This window comes from Pieris rapae, chromosome 4 (genome assembly GCF_905147795.1).
Source record: "Pieris rapae chromosome 4, ilPieRapa1.1, whole genome shotgun sequence".
Lineage (NCBI taxonomy): Eukaryota > Metazoa > Arthropoda > Insecta > Lepidoptera > Pieridae > Pieris > Pieris rapae.
In genome coordinates this window covers 2,998,353-3,019,153 of record NC_059512.1, presented here as the reverse complement: position 1 = coordinate 3,019,153, position 20,801 = coordinate 2,998,353, and the positions used below count along the sequence as shown (strand labels likewise).

General features: G+C 32.6%; 1 protein-coding gene and 1 long non-coding RNA gene across 5 annotated transcripts in view; one reads left to right on the top strand and one right to left on the bottom strand.

Annotated features, from left to right (window-relative positions):
* The window catches only part of LOC111000290, a 20,547-nt gene extending 19,354 nt beyond the window's left edge, over positions 1–1,193 (top strand). The window contains exon 5 of the long non-coding RNA XR_002600420.2: positions 1,076–1,193. This is a non-coding gene — a long non-coding RNA (uncharacterized LOC111000290). The remainder of the gene's footprint in view (positions 1–1,075) is intronic.
* LOC111000289 (sarcolemmal membrane-associated protein) overlaps positions 1–20,801 on the bottom strand; it is a 23,630-nt gene extending 2,829 nt beyond the window's left edge. Inside the window, exons 1-13 of one of the 4 annotated variants that reach the window (XM_022269678.2) lie at positions 20,645–20,801; positions 20,045–20,359; positions 18,052–18,168; positions 12,240–12,374; positions 11,450–11,554; positions 10,041–10,259; positions 9,253–9,402; positions 8,196–8,297; positions 7,033–7,182; positions 6,335–6,428; positions 5,277–5,372; positions 4,100–4,230; positions 1,070–1,282 (exon numbers count right to left, since the gene is read on the bottom strand). In XM_022269678.2, coding sequence (XP_022125370.1) covers positions 1,070–1,282; positions 4,100–4,230; positions 5,277–5,372; positions 6,335–6,428; positions 7,033–7,182; positions 8,196–8,297; positions 9,253–9,402; positions 10,041–10,259; positions 11,450–11,554; positions 12,240–12,374; positions 18,052–18,168; positions 20,045–20,266 — 1,734 coding nt within the window. In that variant the 5' untranslated portion in view covers positions 20,267–20,359; positions 20,645–20,801. Of the gene's footprint in view, positions 1–1,069; positions 1,283–4,099; positions 4,231–5,276; positions 5,373–6,334; positions 6,429–7,032; positions 7,183–8,195; positions 8,298–9,252; positions 9,403–10,040; positions 10,260–11,449; positions 11,555–12,239; positions 12,375–18,051; positions 18,169–20,044; positions 20,360–20,427 lie in introns of all 4 variants that reach the window. The other 3 variants (XM_022269679.2, XM_022269677.2, XM_022269680.2) reach the window with 3 other exon arrangements.

Here is a 20,801-nt window from a genome sequence, read left to right as displayed (position 1 = left end):
CTTAACACGCATATAGCTCAAGGTTGGATCCAGCGATCCCCCCCCATGAACTGGTTCCAGGATTTAGGTGGACCACTAATTGAACATAATGATTTTATTTCAATATTTTATCACCATCCAGATTTTATGTAACTACATATCTTCCATATTTAATTTATATAATATAATAACTTTGTATGATAGTAAACATACAAGTTCTTGACTTGACCACGACTATGTTACCCACCTGGCGCCAAAACTGGATCCGCCCTTGACATAGCTAAATGCTTAATTTAACTAAAAAAAATTGTACAAATTGTACTAATCTATGAAATTTTATGTTTCTGTCTCTTATCTTATAACAAGGGAAACAACAGTTTGCAACAAGAGAACAAAAGAGGTATATCATTAAAAACAGTGTAATAAATAAAACACAATAGATAAGAACTACTAATTAAAGGTCATTAACCTTTAGGTGACAAGTTTATAGCAATATAGCAATCAGACACCAATAAATCAATAATTTTCATAACAAAAAATCTTCTGAATCACCCTTGAAACTAAGGTACAGGGGCGTAACGCCACGCCCAGACCACACCCTAACGTGAGAGAGAGATGGTAATGTTGCCTTCTCTTTCATATACCTTAAGGTCAATAGCCAAACGTTATTCATATATTTTACCAACAACGCAATTGTAGTTAAATTATAATTGCTAGTTGTCTTGGCGTTAAATGTTGAATTATTGAACCAACTTTGATAAAACTTATGTGGGATGGATTTATAAGATAACAATCACTTTGGACGCTAGTTTTGATATATTTCTTATGTCGTGATGGGCGTACATCCTCAAACTGTTCCACCAGGAATCGAACCTTATACCTCCGAGTCATAAATTATATAAGTTTCGCACTTCGAATAATATATCTGAATCACTAAATACAATTGCGCTTAAAGTGTTTTTTAATGTGCAGTATTAAAAACAGCCCAAGGTGGAATCGCAAATATACTAATAATTTTGTTTCTCTGAGTCATCTTATACATAGTTTTTAGTGAAATACCCACTAACTAACATTTGAAATGATTATTTACCTGCAGATCAGCAATGGTAGCGCGATAGGCGGCCGCGTCATGCGTCTCCGGTGGGTCGGCGGCCTCAGTGGTTGCGAGCAAATCGTCTCGAATGTTCCGCAATTGTTCGTTCTCCGCCGTGCTCGCCGCTAGACGCTCTCTCAGCGCCTTAATCTCTTCATTAAGGCCACCCATCACGCGGAGTATGTTCGCGTACTCAACCCCCGCTTTGCTCTATAGAAAGTACAAATAATTAAATTTATTTTATTATTCTTTATTACTTAAGATGTCATATGGAACAAGGTGTAATGGTTGCAGCTCTTTACAAACGTGCAAAAGAAAAAACTTGGCGATTAAGAGTGGCGGAGAGTTTTTTGCCAGTTCTTCTCTTCCGTTCTACGACCTTGATTTGAGAACTGGCAGTAAATGTAAAATTAGAAGCATTCAATGTATATTTCTTTTTTGACGTTCATAAGTGTACATTGTGTTACCTACATGAATAAATGATATTTGAATTTATATTTGAATAAAATAAATCTTCTAAAACGATTATTATATATCTAGAAATAGTGTAATGTAAAATGTGAATAATTTAAGTGTCTTTTTATATTTTTTTTAATGAATTGTACTGTAAAATATTACTAAGGTGCTCCCGAAGGAAACAATCGAAAACTATAAACCCAAATACCGTGATTCAAGGTCACAATATTTCTTAAATTTTTTTTATATAACCAAAGCTATCCGACCTATTGTTAAGCCGTCGCTTGAATGAACCCATAATTAAGGAAAGATCAGAAGGGGCAAGAATTTCCACTCCTTCACTGATACAAGAAACGACGCTTTAAATCGTGTATTGCGACACTTGGGAATGTCATCAAGAACACATTATCTATTACATTTTTTATATTAAAAATACCCAAAGATTTGTTGCACCACTGAATTGTTATTACGAATTTAATTAGAGGAATATGATTGTTTTATTTCAGTGCCTATTCCTTTTCTCATATAATCTTATTACGTTTTAGCAAATAAGACGCGGTTTTTGCCCGGCTTCTATGAAATCTTTATACGAGTTTAACTGAATTCAACAAAATGTGGAAATCGGGAAAATAACCTTATAATAAAGTATAAACTGCATAAAGTAAATGATTTTGTTAAAAAGGTGTGGTTTTATTTCGACATAACATATCTATGAATTGTTTTGATTTGAATTCTATTATCATCACTACATAGTATAAAACAAAGTCGCTTTCTCTGTCCCTATGTCCCTTTGTATGCTTAAATCTTTGGAATTACGCAACGGATTTTGATGCGGTTTTTTTAATAGATAGAGAGGAAGGTTTATATGTATAATAACATCCATTAAATAGTGGAGAAGTACTGTTATTTTTGGGGTTTCTAGTGTGAGATGTCGTAAATAATTACATTTTTTCCGCTTTCATTGCAAACGCAGGCTGAACCCTACGAGTTTTATCAAAATAATGTACTAAGTATTGTACACATTGAAAAGGTCTACAGAAAAGTCCGTGATGGTATATGTCTATCTCTTATGGATAACCCCACATTTTTATATACAACGTTCACAGATTTTCTGTCGTGTATTGCACCCGTGCGAAGCCGAGGCGGGTCGCTAGCTAAATAATAGATTGGTAGACCTTCAAAATTCAATGTGATAAGCCTAGCTGGAATCAATACTATTTTTTTTCTTTCCTGTGGGACCTCTACATCCTAACCTATCAGGCACACAATCAGGCAGATTTGTGACGGAGTGGCTAAGCAGCAGGGGAGTGTCGAAATCTTCCCTTTCCTAAAAAGGGACATTATTAACATGGAGGGTTGGCATCTCCCGCCGGCCCCCGGCGACAACTACTCCGGAAAGATTGTTTTAAAATTCTATTAAAATATGTTTGTTGTTGTTTGTTTGTTTTTTTTCATAATTTCATCCTTATCCTTACACCAATTTAAAAAAGTAAAACGAAAATATATTTTTTTGTTGTCTACCTGTAATACTATGTTAAAACTGGAGAATTTCACAAGGAGATTAATTTCGCTGATATTTAAAAAAATACTCCATTACCAATCTACGATATGAACTCTTAATTTATGACTAACGGTACCAATGTACCACTATGTGGATCCAGCTGCCCACAGAAGTATTTCCTAACCAATTCGACTTAAGATCCTCAAGAAAAGATAATTAGGCAACGCACTCATAAGCCCTGGCATTGAGATTCCATTGGTAGTGGTATTACTTAACATCAGGTAAGCCTTCTATAAAAAGTATTATTGAAGTTATACTTCTTTTGGCACATAAGGGAAAATGATGAGAGTAATTTGTTACGATGCACAGTCACAAAAAACGAAACCCGCACACCGTCACAAAAAACCGACACCCTAAAGATGGCTATAGTTAACATTTTATATTTTTTGGTGATATTTTCATAAACTTTATTTAACTGTCTGTTCTCACGTCTTAGGTCCTTCAAGAACGAACCAATTTTTAAAAGGCTGGTTACACCATTGCAATCCCACTGCCTTTAAGAGTGACCATGGGCCGTAACACCAAGTGAGCCTCCTGCCCATTTACCCTGTGTTCTATAAAAATCAATAACATTTTTCGGTACTCAGTAGTACAACATCGATATCGCGAACCGTTTTTGATCTGTGGGTATTCTAATTTAACTAACAATCACTCAGGTCATAAAATTAAAAAAAATCACTCAGACCATAAAATTAAAAAAAAACCTAATAATCACTCAGGTCATAAAATTAAAAAAAAAACTAATAATCACTCAGGTCATAAAATTAAAAAAAAAACTAATAATCACTCAGGTCATAAAATTAAAAAAATAATCACTCAGGCCATAAAATTAAATAAAAAACTAATAATCACTCTGGCCATAAAATTAAAAAAAAACTAATAATCACTCAAGTCATAAAATTAAAAAAAATCACTCGGGTCATAAAATTAAAAAAAAATCACTACGGTCATAAAATTAAAAAAAAAATCACTCAGGTCATAAAATTAAAAAAAACCTAATAATCACTCACAGGCGACTCCTCTTTGCCATCACCATCGCTGAATGTGGAGTTTGCGTTGTTGTCCGGCCGAAGCTCTCCGTCCGCCGCAACCGGATCAGCTGGTTCATCATCTGAAATATTTGCCTTCTCATTGTCTATATCTAATATTATAGGCAAGTAAGAAGACATCATTATTATTAGCTAAAATTAAAAAATTGTTTCATATTTTTTTTAATTCATAAGTTTTGGTCATTTGGCGGTCTATTTCTATTAAGACTATCTATTATTCTATTAAGACGGTTATGTTTTATATACTTCGAGGGGACGGATGTCCGACACGTTCTGAGTATCAAGACTATGTGCTTATGGTTACACTCTAACATGGCAGTCATCATATATCAAATCATTTATTTCAATTAGACCACCTAAAATGGCACTTTTGAACATTAAATAAAATATAAAGTAGATTCTAGTTGCCCCTTCCAAAAGGTAGTTTCGTGACAGAAGAATGGGCAAGAAACTCCACACTTACTCTTTTAATATAGAATTTACAATATTTGTATACATTAATGAAATAATTATATGTATCTATTATTGTATTGTTAGTATATATATACTCCTCACATATTTACAAATATCGAAACCGTTGATTATTATATATATACATTAAAGAATTATATAAAAAATATATAACAGTGTGTGAGATTAACATAAAATAATGCGTTTGTATGTAATTGGAATAGCGATTTCTGGGTTTTGAACCCAGATGATGATGCAATTTGACAAAGGTCAAATTCTACAGTGTAATAAACACTACTGTTTAAAATTTACTAATAATAATCTTCATTTGTAATACATAAATTATTTTAGGATATGCTCCTCCGAATGTTAAAATATAGGGATTATCAAGGCTCTAATTTAAGACTTTTTCATTATTATTATGAACTCTCGTGAATGCATTGAACACAGAACAGTTAAATAATACACAGAAATTTAATTCAGTAATGACTACTGAATATTTGACTCCCGGGTGTTGAAAAAATTTTTTTGTTAAGTTTTGTTTGTCTATTAGTAACTAAAAATAATTATATGGAGACACATATACATTCATAAGTAAAAAAATTGTACAGAATCCGAACATTCTCTTTTAGGTCAATACCAAAAACTTTCAGGATAATAACCCAACAAAAAAAAAAAAAGAAAATACCATTATTAATCCGCGACTTTTCTTCATCGCTACCAGAATTGGACTCCGATGACTTCTCTCCACTAGAGCTCACACTTTCTTCCTCTTGTTGTTTTTCTGTAAATTATTATATGATCATAAAAAAATGACATAGCGAATTACGCTATTGTAATAGAGAAAGGATGAAAGTTAGACAAGCCAAACGCATCGAAGTTTGACGTTATGTTTGAATGGTCTGTTAGGCAAGATTTTAAAATCCAATTTTTCTTTTGTGACTATAACTTACATAAATTATTTTTAATTTTATTAAGTATAGGCAGCGGCACGTAAATCTAGCGCTGGCCGATACGTGAAGGGGATTGCTGCGCATGTGTACTGTGGTGCGGGGGCCGGAATGCGACTGGAGAGCCAATCGACGCTCTTCATTCCGCTAGCCCCCCTCAGGTACCTTATTTTTTACTTCTGCGCAATAACGGCCAGCGCTAGAGTTTCGTGCCGCTACTTGTATTGGCATCAATACTTTAAATTAAATATTCATAATCCCTAAATTCCGCTATAACGCTACGGAAGCGTCAAACTTCAAACGTCTTTACGACAATGTTTGTAAACACCTAATCAAATGTCAAGACTTGTAAAGTCCGTATTAACATATTGTATTATTTTTGAAACTTAATGCGTCTCCGTCGAAATATCGACACGAGTTCTAGACTTAAATAAATGTGACGCAAACTAAGTAACGACAGATAGTAAAATTATGTATCAAGAAAGTTGTCAAATTTAATAAGCCAAGAAAAGTATATGACACTGCATTAAGATTAGACTGACAAAATATCTGTATATTATTTTATTTATGTCATGGTCGACTCGACTTATCTGTTTTGTTTGCATTGTTTTAAGTAGCTGGCGTATGAAAATCAATATTTTTAGTATGGATTTTGCTATAAATTAATTATTACACTTCATTTTATTACAGTTTAATAGCTTCATATAATATATATTTCTATTATATTGTAAATATCATTTGATATAAAGGGACAGAAATAGAATTAAGACCGTAAAAAATGTAAAAGATATCTTACCATTATTTTCAGTACTATTAAAATCATTCTTCTTTAATATTAAATCAACGTCTTTCCCGCCTTTGCAGTCCGCAGCTATCACCTTTATTCCCACCTGAAAATTATTTTGATTAATGAGAATGACAATGAGATTAATTTATATAGATAATTATATTATTAATAATTAAAAATAGTTGTATATTAAAGTAGTTTGATATATTTTCCTTAGTACAAAAACTACTGAAGGCACTAATAACATTTAATTTTATGAACTAACGTTTTGCACTTACGAAACATAAAATTCCTTAAACATTTAAAAATAGACTTTTTTACCGGATTGAAGCTATGTATTATTGTAAACTTATAATTATTTAACATCATTTTAAATTTATCCGACGTTTCGCGTGCTTTACAGCGAGCTTCACGGTGACTGAAGACAAAAGGTGTTGAATGTCAAAAAAGTTTTTTCTTTAAATGTATAAAGCTAATAAAAGATAATACCCTTAAACATTGTATATCTTTGTCTTATTTTACTTTGTCGTCTATTTTCCACGTACCATCTTATCTCTTGTATAGGTGTTGTTAGGTGTTGCAAATGCTTAACACAAAAAAATGTTTTTCCAGAGACATCTTTAATTAGACGACGATGCCGTGAAGTGCTCAAGGAAGATGCTATAAAGTATGTATATGATAAATATATAATAAACACACATATATACCTTGTTAAGAAGCGGATGTGGTAGTAGAAGCTTGATATAATCCGGTAATGCTCGCACGGCGTCTTCCAGCGAAGAGGCGCGCTTATCTTGCAGCTTATTGCTATCCGTACTCAGAACTAGCATTTTGGCTTCGCCGTTTTGTAGGGAATACTGGAAAATTAAATTTTCAATATAAACTTTTATATACAATATAAGCGCGAATTTATTACATAAGTCGTTTCTTAGTACGTTTTACCTAAAGGGAAGGTTCTCAGTTAATTAAGAATAACTCAGTTTTCGATTAGGATATGACGTCATCATACTAATTTGACGCGAAGACTTCGATTATGTCGCATAAACCACAGACAATATTACGTTGTTTATCCCCCATAAGGCGATTATATTGATGCAACAGACCCCAAACTGAATTTGACTAATAGTTTATTCTTCAAGCAAATAGGCCAATGTAGACGCTATCACGACCTTTAGATAGTTCCATAAGTATTCGTAAACATTAAAATAATGTAAATTTTCCAAATAATACGAATTACATTTAAACGATTAGTCCTTCCGTGAAGTTTCACACAGAACGCTTTAAGTATTAATATTTACACATTGTACTTGCTATGGTCATCTGTTTTGAGTTTTTTATGAAGAATTTATTTAAATCATCATGTTTGAAATTACATATTCAATTATTCTCCAGAATGACATATGAAACGTTCTTACGACGAATGTATAATAATATCATATAGAATTTTGCTATATAAGGCTAAGTAAATAATAATAAGGCTAAGTCACAATGTCAAAATCAATACGTTTTTGACATTAGCCATTCTTTGCGTTACCCTGAATCTCATAGAACAAGAAAAACGATAGGCCAGCATGGTGCATTAACCAAACTTTTTCATATTGGTATTTAACACATTGAATACATAAACAATGGATACAAGGTAATAGACGGAAACCAAAGCTTTTTATGATTTTGATTAAGTAAACATATTTGAAAATATATATGAATGTAAAATATTATTTTTATTAAAAAACATACTACGGATCCGAGAGCTAGGGATGGCAACGGTTTAAAATAATTAACGGGACGGATCTGAATCCGAATTAACGGACTTTACTCGGATCCGAGAATAGAGCACTTAACGTGTAATTGTGATTAATAAAATACTGACGCTGAGTGGCAATCGTTTCCGAAGCGTGTTTTCTCTCTCCTCAGCTGTTGATATCGCTAGCCGCGCTGCAGACATTTTGCGATCACATCGGGCTGCGAGTTTCTGAAAATTAAATAAATAAATATCCACTGTATTGAATTGTGTATTTATTTATTTTGTAATCCTACAGCTTACATAAGTTATATATAAGAAAAAACAATTATACTAAAGTTTTACCAAAGATGGAATATATAATACAAAAAGGTTCAAACAATTACGAACCTTAGAAAAAAAATATATTTGAAACATTTTACTGAGTAATACTTAATTCGGCTGTGTTCGTGTGAAAGTGGGGTATGGTTAAAATTAACCATTTATTCTTTGACACAAAACGGGACATTGGTTTTTTTCGGTCGAATATTAAATAGTGAATGAAAAAAAAAACTTAAAAGCTTAAAAGTTAAGAATCGCAAAATATAGATACCCAAAATTTTTACTTATCAGAAGAACAATGAAACTCTTGGCACTTTTTTTTTATATATTTCTGCTGCTTAAGTTTTCGCGCGGTTACTGAAAACGGGATAAATTCGTCCCACAGTTCATTTTGGGGACACCGGGACTCGGAATTGGAAAAAGGGGCAGTCCCGTTTAAAACGGCTGGTAACATTAGGTATGGTGTATATGGGATGTGCTCATGATAGAGGTTATTTATCATTTTATTATTTTATTCTCATACAATCTTGGTGAGTTGAGTTAAATTTCGTCGGATATTTTTTTTATTTAAGAACGATAATTAGCTCGTAAAAATAAACGTTTGTTTTCTTGTAGATATGGCGACTGATGCGACGCCATCTTGCCTTGAGAAGCGTTTTGGCGGGTTCTTGAGATATGTCCAATTCGTATAGTAACAATTACATATGTTTTTTTTTAAAGTAAAAATTAAATATCTAAAAAAAATTAATATCTAAAACGTTTAGTAAGTTTGATTCCAACATGTAAACATTTACTCGCAAAAAGACCGTTTGGCCGTTATATTCAGTATTTTTTCATACAAAACACAAATAAAACCTCTTCAAACCTGTAATTCAGCAAGTGCGTTATTAGCAGCCAATCGCAAAGAGCAATTGTGTTTCTGCAACGCGGCCGCTTCTCTGCTACGCCTTTCAAGACTTTCTTCCAGCGCTAATCTCTGTTCATGGGCTGTCCTTAGGCTTTCTAACGCCACTTCCTGTAAATAAATTGTTAAAAATGTGTATTGATGAAACAAGAAAGTTCCAAGAATAAAATAGGGCAAAAGCGGTAAAAAACGATTTTTTTTCTTAATGTGTATGAGGATGTAATACAGTGTGGAAAAATCAATGTAAGCAAGCATAATAAAACATCGATCGAACAAAACTATTTCCTATTCTGCTAATCAATAAGATTTTTAGTTTCTAATGTGATCAATAAAGTTTATTATTTTCAATAATAAGCTATATAAGTATTAGGCTTCACAGTTCATAGATTATAAATTAACATCAATAACCATGAACAAAATTATATTTAATAACTGAAATAAATTAAATTGGTTTATTTTTTATATTTAAAAAAGCTGTACTAAGCTTTCGTTATTTACATTATACGCGAACTTTTTTTCATAGAAGAGAAATTTAAAGTCATTAACGAAACTACTATAAAATAACTGTTACCATAACTTCCGAGTTCTATCAAATTAGTTACTCTGTATGGAATGAAATACTGTGCGTACAGTGTTTTTATGAATAAGTATAGATTCCAATATGATAAATATAAAATAAAAGTCCTTACACACATTTCAACGTCAAGCAAATTCATTCCTTTCCCTAATTCCTTAATCATTATTTATACCTGATAGTTCTTCTTATCAGTGAGCAATTGAGCAACATGCTGTGTATCGGGGTGTTTGCCCGCGGCGAGCATCGACTCCAGGGTGTGCACTCGCATGAGCAGGCGCTGCTCACCCACAAAGAGCTCCCAAGCGGCCTGCGCTTCCGCCCGCGTACGTTCTACGCACTCGCGTAACGTACGTAGACGACTCTCGAGCGACGCTTCGCGTTGTATTGCTTCCTGTAATTACAAGTCATTCATTCCTACATAATAAATTCACTCGCTACCACTACAAGAGACTGTATGGAGTGTATCCCTTGTATCCGCTTATGTGTGGAACCAACTGCCAACTGAAGTATTTCCGAACCAATTCGACTTAGGGTCCTTCAAGAAAAGAGCGTACCAATTCTTAAAAGGCCGGCAACGCACTCGCGAGCCCTCTGGCATTGAGGGTGTCCATATCAGGCGGCGGTATCACTTAACATCAGGTGAGCCTCCTGCCCGTTTGCCCCCTGTTCTATAAAAAAAAAAAAAAAAAAAAAAAAAATGTACCCGACCCTGTTTGTTCTGGGTATGGTGGGGTACGACAAGCTACGCCTCAGAAGAGAGGTAGCCGTGACAGTTTATATATTTAAAATACTTACGGGTCGGGCGCATAATCCGGATATAATGGAGAGACTGGGTCTACGGGTACCAAGTAGAAACCTGAGGCTTACGTCTAAGCTTTTGGATGTACCGCGCGCACATTCCAACTTGGTTAGCAAAGCGCCACTCACGCGAGCAACACAGATCATTAACAAAATTTCCATTGAGGTGGACCTATTTGTTTGTACGCTGGCTGATTTCACAAGAGTTGCTTGCTATATTGTTAGTTATAAGATTTAGGAATTCAAGTTTAATTTTTTAATGTTTGTATGTAGGTTAGTTGGTGTGGGTAATATAATGGAATTATATCGCATTAGTTGTAACTGTTAAGATAGGAAAATTTACTGGAAATAAATAAATAAATAAATAAATAAATGATCCTACTAAATGTATTAGTTATAAATTCATAACTATTCAATGTACTGTTTTTTGACATTTGATAAATAAAAAAATGAGTATTTTATATTATTATGGTATGTTTAATCGAATTGAAATCGAAATTCAAGTATCTAGTTTTTAGATTCAAGTATCTAAAAACTATAGTCATCTTTGGTCTGATACGGAAAAAACATCAGAAAACCTAACTTACTTTAACTTCGATTTTGTCATCCTACGCTTGGGTTTAGATTTGCAATTTAAGACTTAGGACTCCAATGTGAAATCCAATACGTTTTTGATAAGAAAAGCCTAATTAGTGAACTTATGACTTAAACAGTAGCTTAACGATCTGGTTTTTCTAAACTATCAACTAAGTAAGGACTCGCTTATAAAGATAAATTACTTACTTGAACATAATTATTAAGTTGATATAATTCATTGAGGTGGAGCTTCGCCTCTGTGCCATCTGGGTGATAAAGCATCAGCATCGCTACCACCGGAGGAAATGTGTTCTGAAAAAAAATATTACATAGTGTAGACATTGCCATTGATAAAATCATACGTTTAAATTTGTGAGATTTTTGAGGAGGAAACTAGTGAGGTTTCCAAGTGAATTTAATTATATTTAACGCTAATATTTTGTGTTTCGCTTAGATTATTTCCCTTTAGACAGGTCTTATAAGATATCCCTAATATACTAGGCAACTAAAAATACAACCCAAACCTTCTTAACGTTATATCTCAAATAAAGAAAAAAATATAACACTCTATTTATTTTAAATCTATTGAAAATAGAAACAAACAGACCTCTTTTTATAATAATAGTATGGTCTAATTGTCCGTTTGTGTAAGTTTTCAAAGGGCTAAGACACCAAGTTAGTAAAGCTGTGTGGAATAACAAAGACCTCCACGCTTGCTTTTTATAAGGAAATGTTATTAAAATTTGAATATGTGTATTTTTTATTCAAATTCATACTTAACTAATGCAATAATAATATTGCTTATACAATTTAAACTATAATCACAATATATAGTAATGATAAGTTACCAACCACAACACAAATCCAAATCATTAAAAAATATAAATTCTTGATTTTATGTATTTTTGTACATAACATTACAATATTAAAATAAGATTTTGAGTAACATACAACAGCAGTGAAAAATTACAAAAAAGGTTAGATTTTATAAACTAACCTTCTCCGAGTTAGCAGTATTTTCAACCACCGGTATACCGAATTGAACCACATCTCCTGAAAATACCTCATGCGGGTCTTTAACCACTGAGCATCTGTTGTTGTTGATGTACGTTCCATTACTGCTCTGATTGTCCTGAAAAATTATAATTTTTATAAGAAATATAATAGGAAATCTTGTATCCTCTTAATCGATATGAGGTTTCTATAATTGCATATATCATAATAAAGGATTATCGGATTACATATAGATGATCAATCTAACTAACGCAAAAATTGAAACCAAAAATTTGAGAAAGAAACATATGGGCCCTAGAATAGATCCTTGTTTAATCCAACTTATACAAATACGTATACAGTAAAAACTCTTTACGACGACATCGTTTAGAACAACATATCGGTTATAGTGACCAAATTCAAAGCAATTCTATTGTATTAGGTTCTGAATAACAACGTCATCGGCTGTTACGACTATCAGTTTTTACAACCAAATATGAGTAGGCCCTTCGACGTCGTTATAACAGATGTTGACTGTATTTTCACTTGGTTCAATCAGATGTAATGAATCATTGTCCTTACACTTCATAACTCACTGATTCAGAATTATGTCATTACACCGTTCTAGTGTTCATTGATCTTTAAAGGTTATGTTTATTTAAAGGTCTTAATAGTCGCCGTAAAATTGAAAGAAAAATTATATCATTATTCACACTACCTGTTATTACATAACGTATACTTGTAATAAAGTTGAAATCGAAAATCGTTTTTAATGTTAAAAATTAATCTTTGTTTCAGTCTGCTGTAAGTGAATCGCAAATATTGGATAACAATTAAATCCTATTTTTAGAAATACTTCTTGGGCTCGCTTATAAATGTTACACGTTAATCTTAGCGGATATATCTTAGTGAATGGAAGGCCAGCGGCGATGTTACGGCAATAAAATATGCATTAAATAAATTTCGTTGAAATATATGAAGTTTTTCTATTAACTCATCGTTATTTAAGTCAGATTAGACAAAATCTCGTCGGCTTTGATACAAAATCGCGTGAAGGCGTAAGATTACAAAGTCGAGACATACCACGAAGTATGGTTCCTGAATGTCAAAATTAAACATATTTTACACTTTTTATACATTAAACTTAATCAAATGCAATAACTCTTTTTGGGCGTCATGTAAGACCACCCTACGCTATAAAAAACCCTAAGTAAACTCCTCAACCTTCCTGATCAACAAAAAGATTACCCTACTCTTCTGTGCGCATCTTAGTCTAAGTAATAAAATGCTTAAGAATATTGCGCCAAGCATCTCTAATATGAAGCTATGTCAACAAACTTGTGAGCTTCAAATTCTCTAAAATTCCTACAAACAACTTCATATAAACAAGAAACTTACAGTCGTCAAACATTAGCTGTTTAACCACAAGGCTTACAATGAGGCCTCTACAAAGCACACAGCTCGCGTATACATTTACGTCAATTAAAAGGATGTTAAACCTGTTTTGAATTGGCACGTAACGTAGCATATGGTAACAAGACAGTTTTTATTGATTAACTGTTGGACCCTTTCCACAAATTAAGGCTTATTATTAATTATAAACAATTGTTTTGATTCCCCTATTTTAAAAGCACGGCAAATGCGGATTTACAGTTTTGAAGCATTTAACAAGAGCGCAATAGTTCATATTTATAATGAGTAATATTGGGAAGGGATTCTTACAGACTTATTTCTTTTAGATATTCTGTACAGATTAATACAATGTAAACTCCATTTAACGTTTATCGATTTAACGACAAACCCCCTTAAGCGTCGAACGCACTCGGCTTTAATCCACTGAACATAGAACTACACCCACTCCTAATAAAAATATAAAAAAAGTACTTTTTAAGTTACCGAAATTAGTTAAAACACACTGCGGAGCTGTGTATGTTATTGTCCTAGCGTAATAAACTCGACTATCGGCATCTTACGTACCGAACTTTGTAATAAATCCATTGTTTTGTTTACATATTGGGATTGCTTGAGTATATTTTATCATAATGCCTGAATATTGCAAGATATGCAATGCAATTTCTGGTGCAGCAAAGACATCAGGCGAAAATAACAGACTATACGTAGAAGCGTTCAAGTAAGAATTGTGTGCTATGTAATAACTAACACTAGTTTGAAATAAACTTTTTCTTTTTTTAATACAGATTTTTCTTCTTTCCATTTAACAACAAATCTTTATAACACCAATCCTCTGAGTGTCGGTATATAGAGTTAACAAACACTGTATTAGTAAAAAATAGTGTAACTTATTCTATTTTTTTATAATTATAGGTGGCTTGAAATAAACTTGATTTTTAAGGAAAAAAATCCTTTTTAATTTTATCACGGTTAATAGTACTGCTAAAGAGTTAATGATAGTTTATAACATTATCACGCAATCCTTAGAAATCGACATATTTAAATTCAAAATGATTTTTTGACTATGCCGTACCACTACAGGGGTTGTTTTGTGTAAAAAGATTAAATTATCAACATTGTTACAATATATTTGAAATCCGATACGTATTAAACCACCTCGACTATGCTGATAAAAAATAATGACAACGTAATACTGGTAATGATACCATTATGTAATACTGTTCAGGTACTAGCTACAGAATCTAATTAGGAGTTGAATGTGCTAATTTGGACAATGAGGCTACGCTAATGTTCCATTCAAGGATTTGCACGGCGCCATTCGTTCCGCTGCGATTTAATAAAAATATTTCAAGGATTCAACTATCCGACTTGTAACTTATAAATGCAAATTTGATTTCTTTTTGATTACTTAGAATAGTCTTATATAAGCGTGAAATAACGTCAAATATCCCTATCTCTCTCGTGTCATGTAGAGACAATAATCGTGACAAAATATTGTATTATTTGACACTTACAGTATTTATCAATATAGGTCCATATTTGTACGAAACAAAGGTGGTTTTGGTACGCCATTGATAAGGATACATTTCATAGGAAGGAATATTCTATATATTTTTATATATAACATGGGAGAAACGGAAAGGAGATTCATCTGATGTGTTGTGTAAAATGCCGCCCATAGACACATTGCCAGAGGTCTCACAAGTGTGTTGCCAGACTTTTAATGCCTTTTGTATTGAATATTTCTTTCGCACTACCAATTGGGTAATAAATATAATATGGATATGCAAGCAACGGTAACCCTACATTATGGCAACGTAAACAAATTCACTAGTCAGCTATTTCCAAAAGAGGGTTCTAACAGTCAAACAAAGGGTTAATTGAGGGCACATTACAGGCGATTGGATACAAAAAGTTTGAGGGTTCGATACTGAAAAATAACGTACTACCCACAAACTAATTATTTGCTTGTTAAATATACTGGGTAAACAAGCAATGAGTATCCAAACGTAAATGGATTCGATTGATTCTCAAGTGTTTTTACAATATATTCTTTAAGACTATATCCAGAAATACAGGGCTTATACACAATTCCTGATTCCTGTCAACGTAGAATTAAGTTATCGTTACTTGGTACTATGTGGAATCAACTGCCTACTGACGGATTTCCTAACCAATGCTACTTTCTACTTGGGGTCCTACCACGCGTACCAAATCGGTGCGATTGAGTGTTCATGGGCCTTTGCCCCCTGTAATACAAAAATAAATCCTTCCCAACATACAATCTAAAACTATGCATCTGTTATATTAAGACATATCTAAAACTCTTTACAATTTATATTTTACGAATTAATAAACACATTGTCTATTGTAAATCAACTCTCGTAGTAAGGCTAAGCATTTGATATGACACTGGTAAATGCTTTGTGCATTCCTAATGAGGGCACATTCAATGAACTGATTTATATTAATTTTATTTACTAGTGCTTCTGAGGCTACACTATTATGTATAAATCATGCTACTAAGTATTACTAAAAGGGATATAATTTTAAATGTATAATTTGAAAGGTAAATTATCGTCTGTCAACGCTGGGGCAAAGGGTAAACTATTATATTTCCGTGTGATTTTACGAGATTCAGAGACTCAATTTTTATAAATTACCGATAGATCATTGAACATTACGATTTAACATAAGAAAGAGTCCAAAAACTCTATTCTTGTGTTCTATTTTTTTTCTTACCACTGTTTAGGACTTAAATTAGGAAAAACTTAAGTACAATTATGAGATGTTAAATTGATTCTAAATTTACATTTACTACCAGTTCGCAAGTCAAGGGCGTAGAACGAGCAAAAACTCTGCCACTCTTTACAATCGCTAAGTTATGAGACATACAAATTGTTCGTTAGGCAAAGAAGCGATAAATATTTGAACTGGAGCAAATCAATCCCAAGGATTAGGATCAATTAAATAATCGTCAAATTTATAATTTATAAACGATTAATTACATGGATTTAACTTTAGGAATGCTTTTGCAAGAACCGGGTTTAAGAAGACACATCTCGCCTAGTTATGTATATAATTTTAATCGCATGTATACAAAGATACAAGTTAATAACAGTTTCATATCGAACTCATTAGTCGCTACTTGTTACATAAGCTCTTAAAAGGCTGAATAAAAGAGGCTGTGGTCGAAATCTTTTGTGGGCGTCAGTGAGAGTCGGCACATTTCCATTCATAAGTGTCAGAGTACCGTCAGCAAAATAGATTTAAAACCAAACAATCGAATTCCTCTAAAGGAAATATTTTTAAGGAGAATCAATTAAAAAGTATATTCAAAACGACAACTTCTATGTTTAACAAAGTCTAATTAAGCAAAATAATAAAAATTTCTTTATAACAAAACTGTTGCTGTCTGTACCCATTTACACACGGGTGGGCGTTTTCGTCATATGCTTTTGTTCACAATACATGTAAACACTGTGTAAAGATCGAGGAACTCTAGTAACAAGACCACAAAAGATGCGCTATTCTTTAGGAATCCGTGCGTTGAATAGATAACGTATACCATTCTTGTTGATATTTAACTTTATCGTACACTTTTGAAAACATACGGAGTTATATTCAAATAGACAAATGCATTACCAGGCTAAATCCATGATCATAGATAATACAAAATAATAAATAATCTGCATTATGTTTCAATTTGTGAAGGGAACACTATGAGATTGCCCGACTATACTACGAAGTTGTCAATTAATTCTTTGCAAGTCTTACTTTGACAAGAAAAATGGGTTGGGTTAAACTTTCGTATTACCTTTTCAATAGCATAGGAATAGGAAACACAGTCATTCAAAGTATTAGAAAAAATAAATCGCGAGTCAACCTCCATGATAAACACACTATAGTCCACGGCAGTTTTATTCAAATAAATAAGAAATAAAATCTCGTTTGTGGTGCAAGTAGCACCTAGAAATAGGTAAAGTGAAAAAGTTTCCATTATAGATTTAAAGTATTCATTTTTGGTCATCGATCCACCTCCCACACAAACAAATTAATTAATGGATAAACAAGGCTGTTTTAGATACCCTTATTTAGATTATTATGACAAGAGGCATCCAGACTATCATTAATGATATTAACTAACAAAATTTTATATTGCAAATGGCGGCTCGTCTTAAAGTTTATGCATTTTCAATATGCGTTCTAAATTATATATAAACAGACGTGTTTTGTTTCGTACAAAGTTACGACGCAGTGTTAGACAAAGCCGCCGTGTCAAGTAACACGGTGAACCCTTACTTGCTCAGTGAACCCTTTATTAGTCTTTCAGGCATTAAAACTATCCAGATACCAAACTTCTCAAAGTGAAGTAGGATTCATATTTACTTTATAAAACTTACCACAAGATAAAAATGCCCTTTATCGTAGTAGAGTGTCGCATGGTGACGAGAAAGCACTCGACAGTCGAATATTGTATTCGTCTGACAAGGTGAACCACGATATACATATCTTCCGATCTGAAATATAACATCAGCATCTTTATTTATGTCTCTTAAGAGTTCGAATATTTTCAGTTTAGTTTATTGATGGATCGTGTCATATTGCTTATTGAACAAGACACGCACACCAATAACAGTCAAGCGAAATTAGATAAAATTTTGTTTTAAATACACGATTGAAAGTCAGTAAGCAAAAGTAGCTACCATGGCTCCAACAGATCCAAGTTGTGTAACAAAATAATACACCCACGGTAAAAATCATACATTCTTGCTTTTTTTCATAGATTACATATGCATGATATGAAATATGTTTGTTGTAGCATTAGTAAACTTTCTTGTATAAATTATAAAACATTGCAGGTGCACTACTTAAGTTCCGTTTGCATTTATCTATAAAGTAATTTCGTATGACAAGCGCGCGCCCAGCCATTCTTAAGTCAATCAGTATGACCCAACGCACTCGAGACGCTACAATTGTACATTGGCAATTAAATTTAACAAGATTAAATGGTGCTATTCCTAGCTACACATCTGCTGCGCTTGCAACGGAAGTTAATCTTATCATATTTTACATACAGGAAGTATAAAATATGATAGGCTAGACCCAAACTGTATTGTTTATACTAACAAGGGACTAACAATTCTCTCGGTACTACAGTGAAAGCTACACAAAAATAGCTTTGTATACTAGGCATACTAAATAAGATTGTTAGAAATTGTTTTTATATTGTGTAAAAATTAGTTTGTATGTTTTTTTCAAATCAAACCAATCATAATTGATTAGGTAGGTAGGAGTATATTCTTGCAACAATCTCGGCATAGCAAGAACCTAGAAATACCAAAATTTGATTGAGTACTATGAAAGAACAATGTAGTTTTATAAATAAGGCAAGCTGGAGATACAAAATAATGCGGGTCAAATACATGAGATTAAAGTAAAAATGGCTGTATTATAAAAATTACGGTACTTGATAGTCAACTTTGTCATAAATACTAAAAACATAGAGTCTTCTATCACTTAATGTTTACAATTTTGCTTTAGTTATTGCTTTACAAAATATATACAAGCAGTGTATATTTACGTTGTCCAAGCAGGATAATAGATTCACTAAACTATCATACTACAGTACAGTACTATCATGCTACAATCATGCTACAATAATGCTACAAACAGATAAGGCATGCCTCGTCTAATGGCAACAAAGATGTTGCCCAGATCAAAGCGAGATAAAATCGATCTGCCAAATACCATTATGTATATACATGTCCACTTACAAAGAAAGTCTTACCAGATTAGTATGACAAGTTTAATCTTTATTAACTATTTGCTTTTTAAACTAAATGCTTCATGGCAATAGTTACTTCAATAAAATAATTTTCTTAATAACACACAAGCAATTATAACAACAGTAACATGCCTTCTGAAATTTTCAGTTTTTGCAAGAAGAAATTATAATATAAATATATTTTGCCCTTAAATCAATTAATAAATCTTAAAAAGTTTTTAATTTTGTTAGTTAAAAACAAATTTCTATTTCATGTTTTTTTTTTGGAAGTGCAAAAACTAGTTAGGCTAAGGAAAACAATCCATCAACAAAAACAAAAATATGTAGTAAAAAACAAGTCAATTCATTCATTAATAGGACTTTCATATAGATATATATAATAGATAAAAGTATTAGACTCAAAATTGGTAAGTACATATTTCATAATTATGGTAATGGAAGATTTAATACTATACATACAAGATTAGTATATTATTGTTAAAAGAACATTTGATGATTATTTAAATATAATGTCATCAACAGTAAATTTGAAAATACGCGATTTTGGAGCTGATTAACTTTAAAATTAGTACATCTCCAAAATAATTTTGGTTATTAAACTTCCCTACCTTGACTGGTTCCTCTAGTGTGACTCGCCTTTCTTCAAATGGTAGCGAGTTCGTGTGGGGAATAAAGACCGCCCGAGGGATACCCACATCCTGGTTGTTAGTTGGGGCCTCTGACCCAGCTGTCCAAGTATAGTCCATATTCTTTACAGTAGCCGTCATTTGTGGTTTTAATTTCTTATTTCTTGCTATCACCATCCTACAGCTATCCTTCAAAGTTAGCATTTAGTGCTCCCACGAACGTAACGAGAAACACATCGTATTTGAAAGATATAACCACTGGCCAATTGGTGAAAGGTGGATATTATTCACTGCCATCTTGAAGAAAAAATCACATAATTGAAATATCAAGCCACGGATTTAACAAAACAAACTAGTATACCTACTTTATGATTAAGAAAATATGAAACTTGATTCCTTTCGTACACTAGGCAATTACTACTTATTTGCAATCCACAGAATATTCATTAAATAAACATAACATCTTACATTTTTACATTACTTTTAACCTTTGAACCGCTTTTGGCTTCAATTACAACTGAATTTAATACTTAAACGGGGCGTTAAGTCTTGATTAAAAAATAAATCGTTCGGAGAACTTACGAAATGGATGAAGAAATCGGACATTTGTTTTGTTGAGTTGGGTTGGTACTTGGTTGTAATTCGTCATTGGTTGATCCGTCGTTCACTTTTTTGTTCATTTGTTCCTCTTTTCTCTATTCCTTTAAAATGTAGATTTTCCTTGATCGCAAGAAAGTAG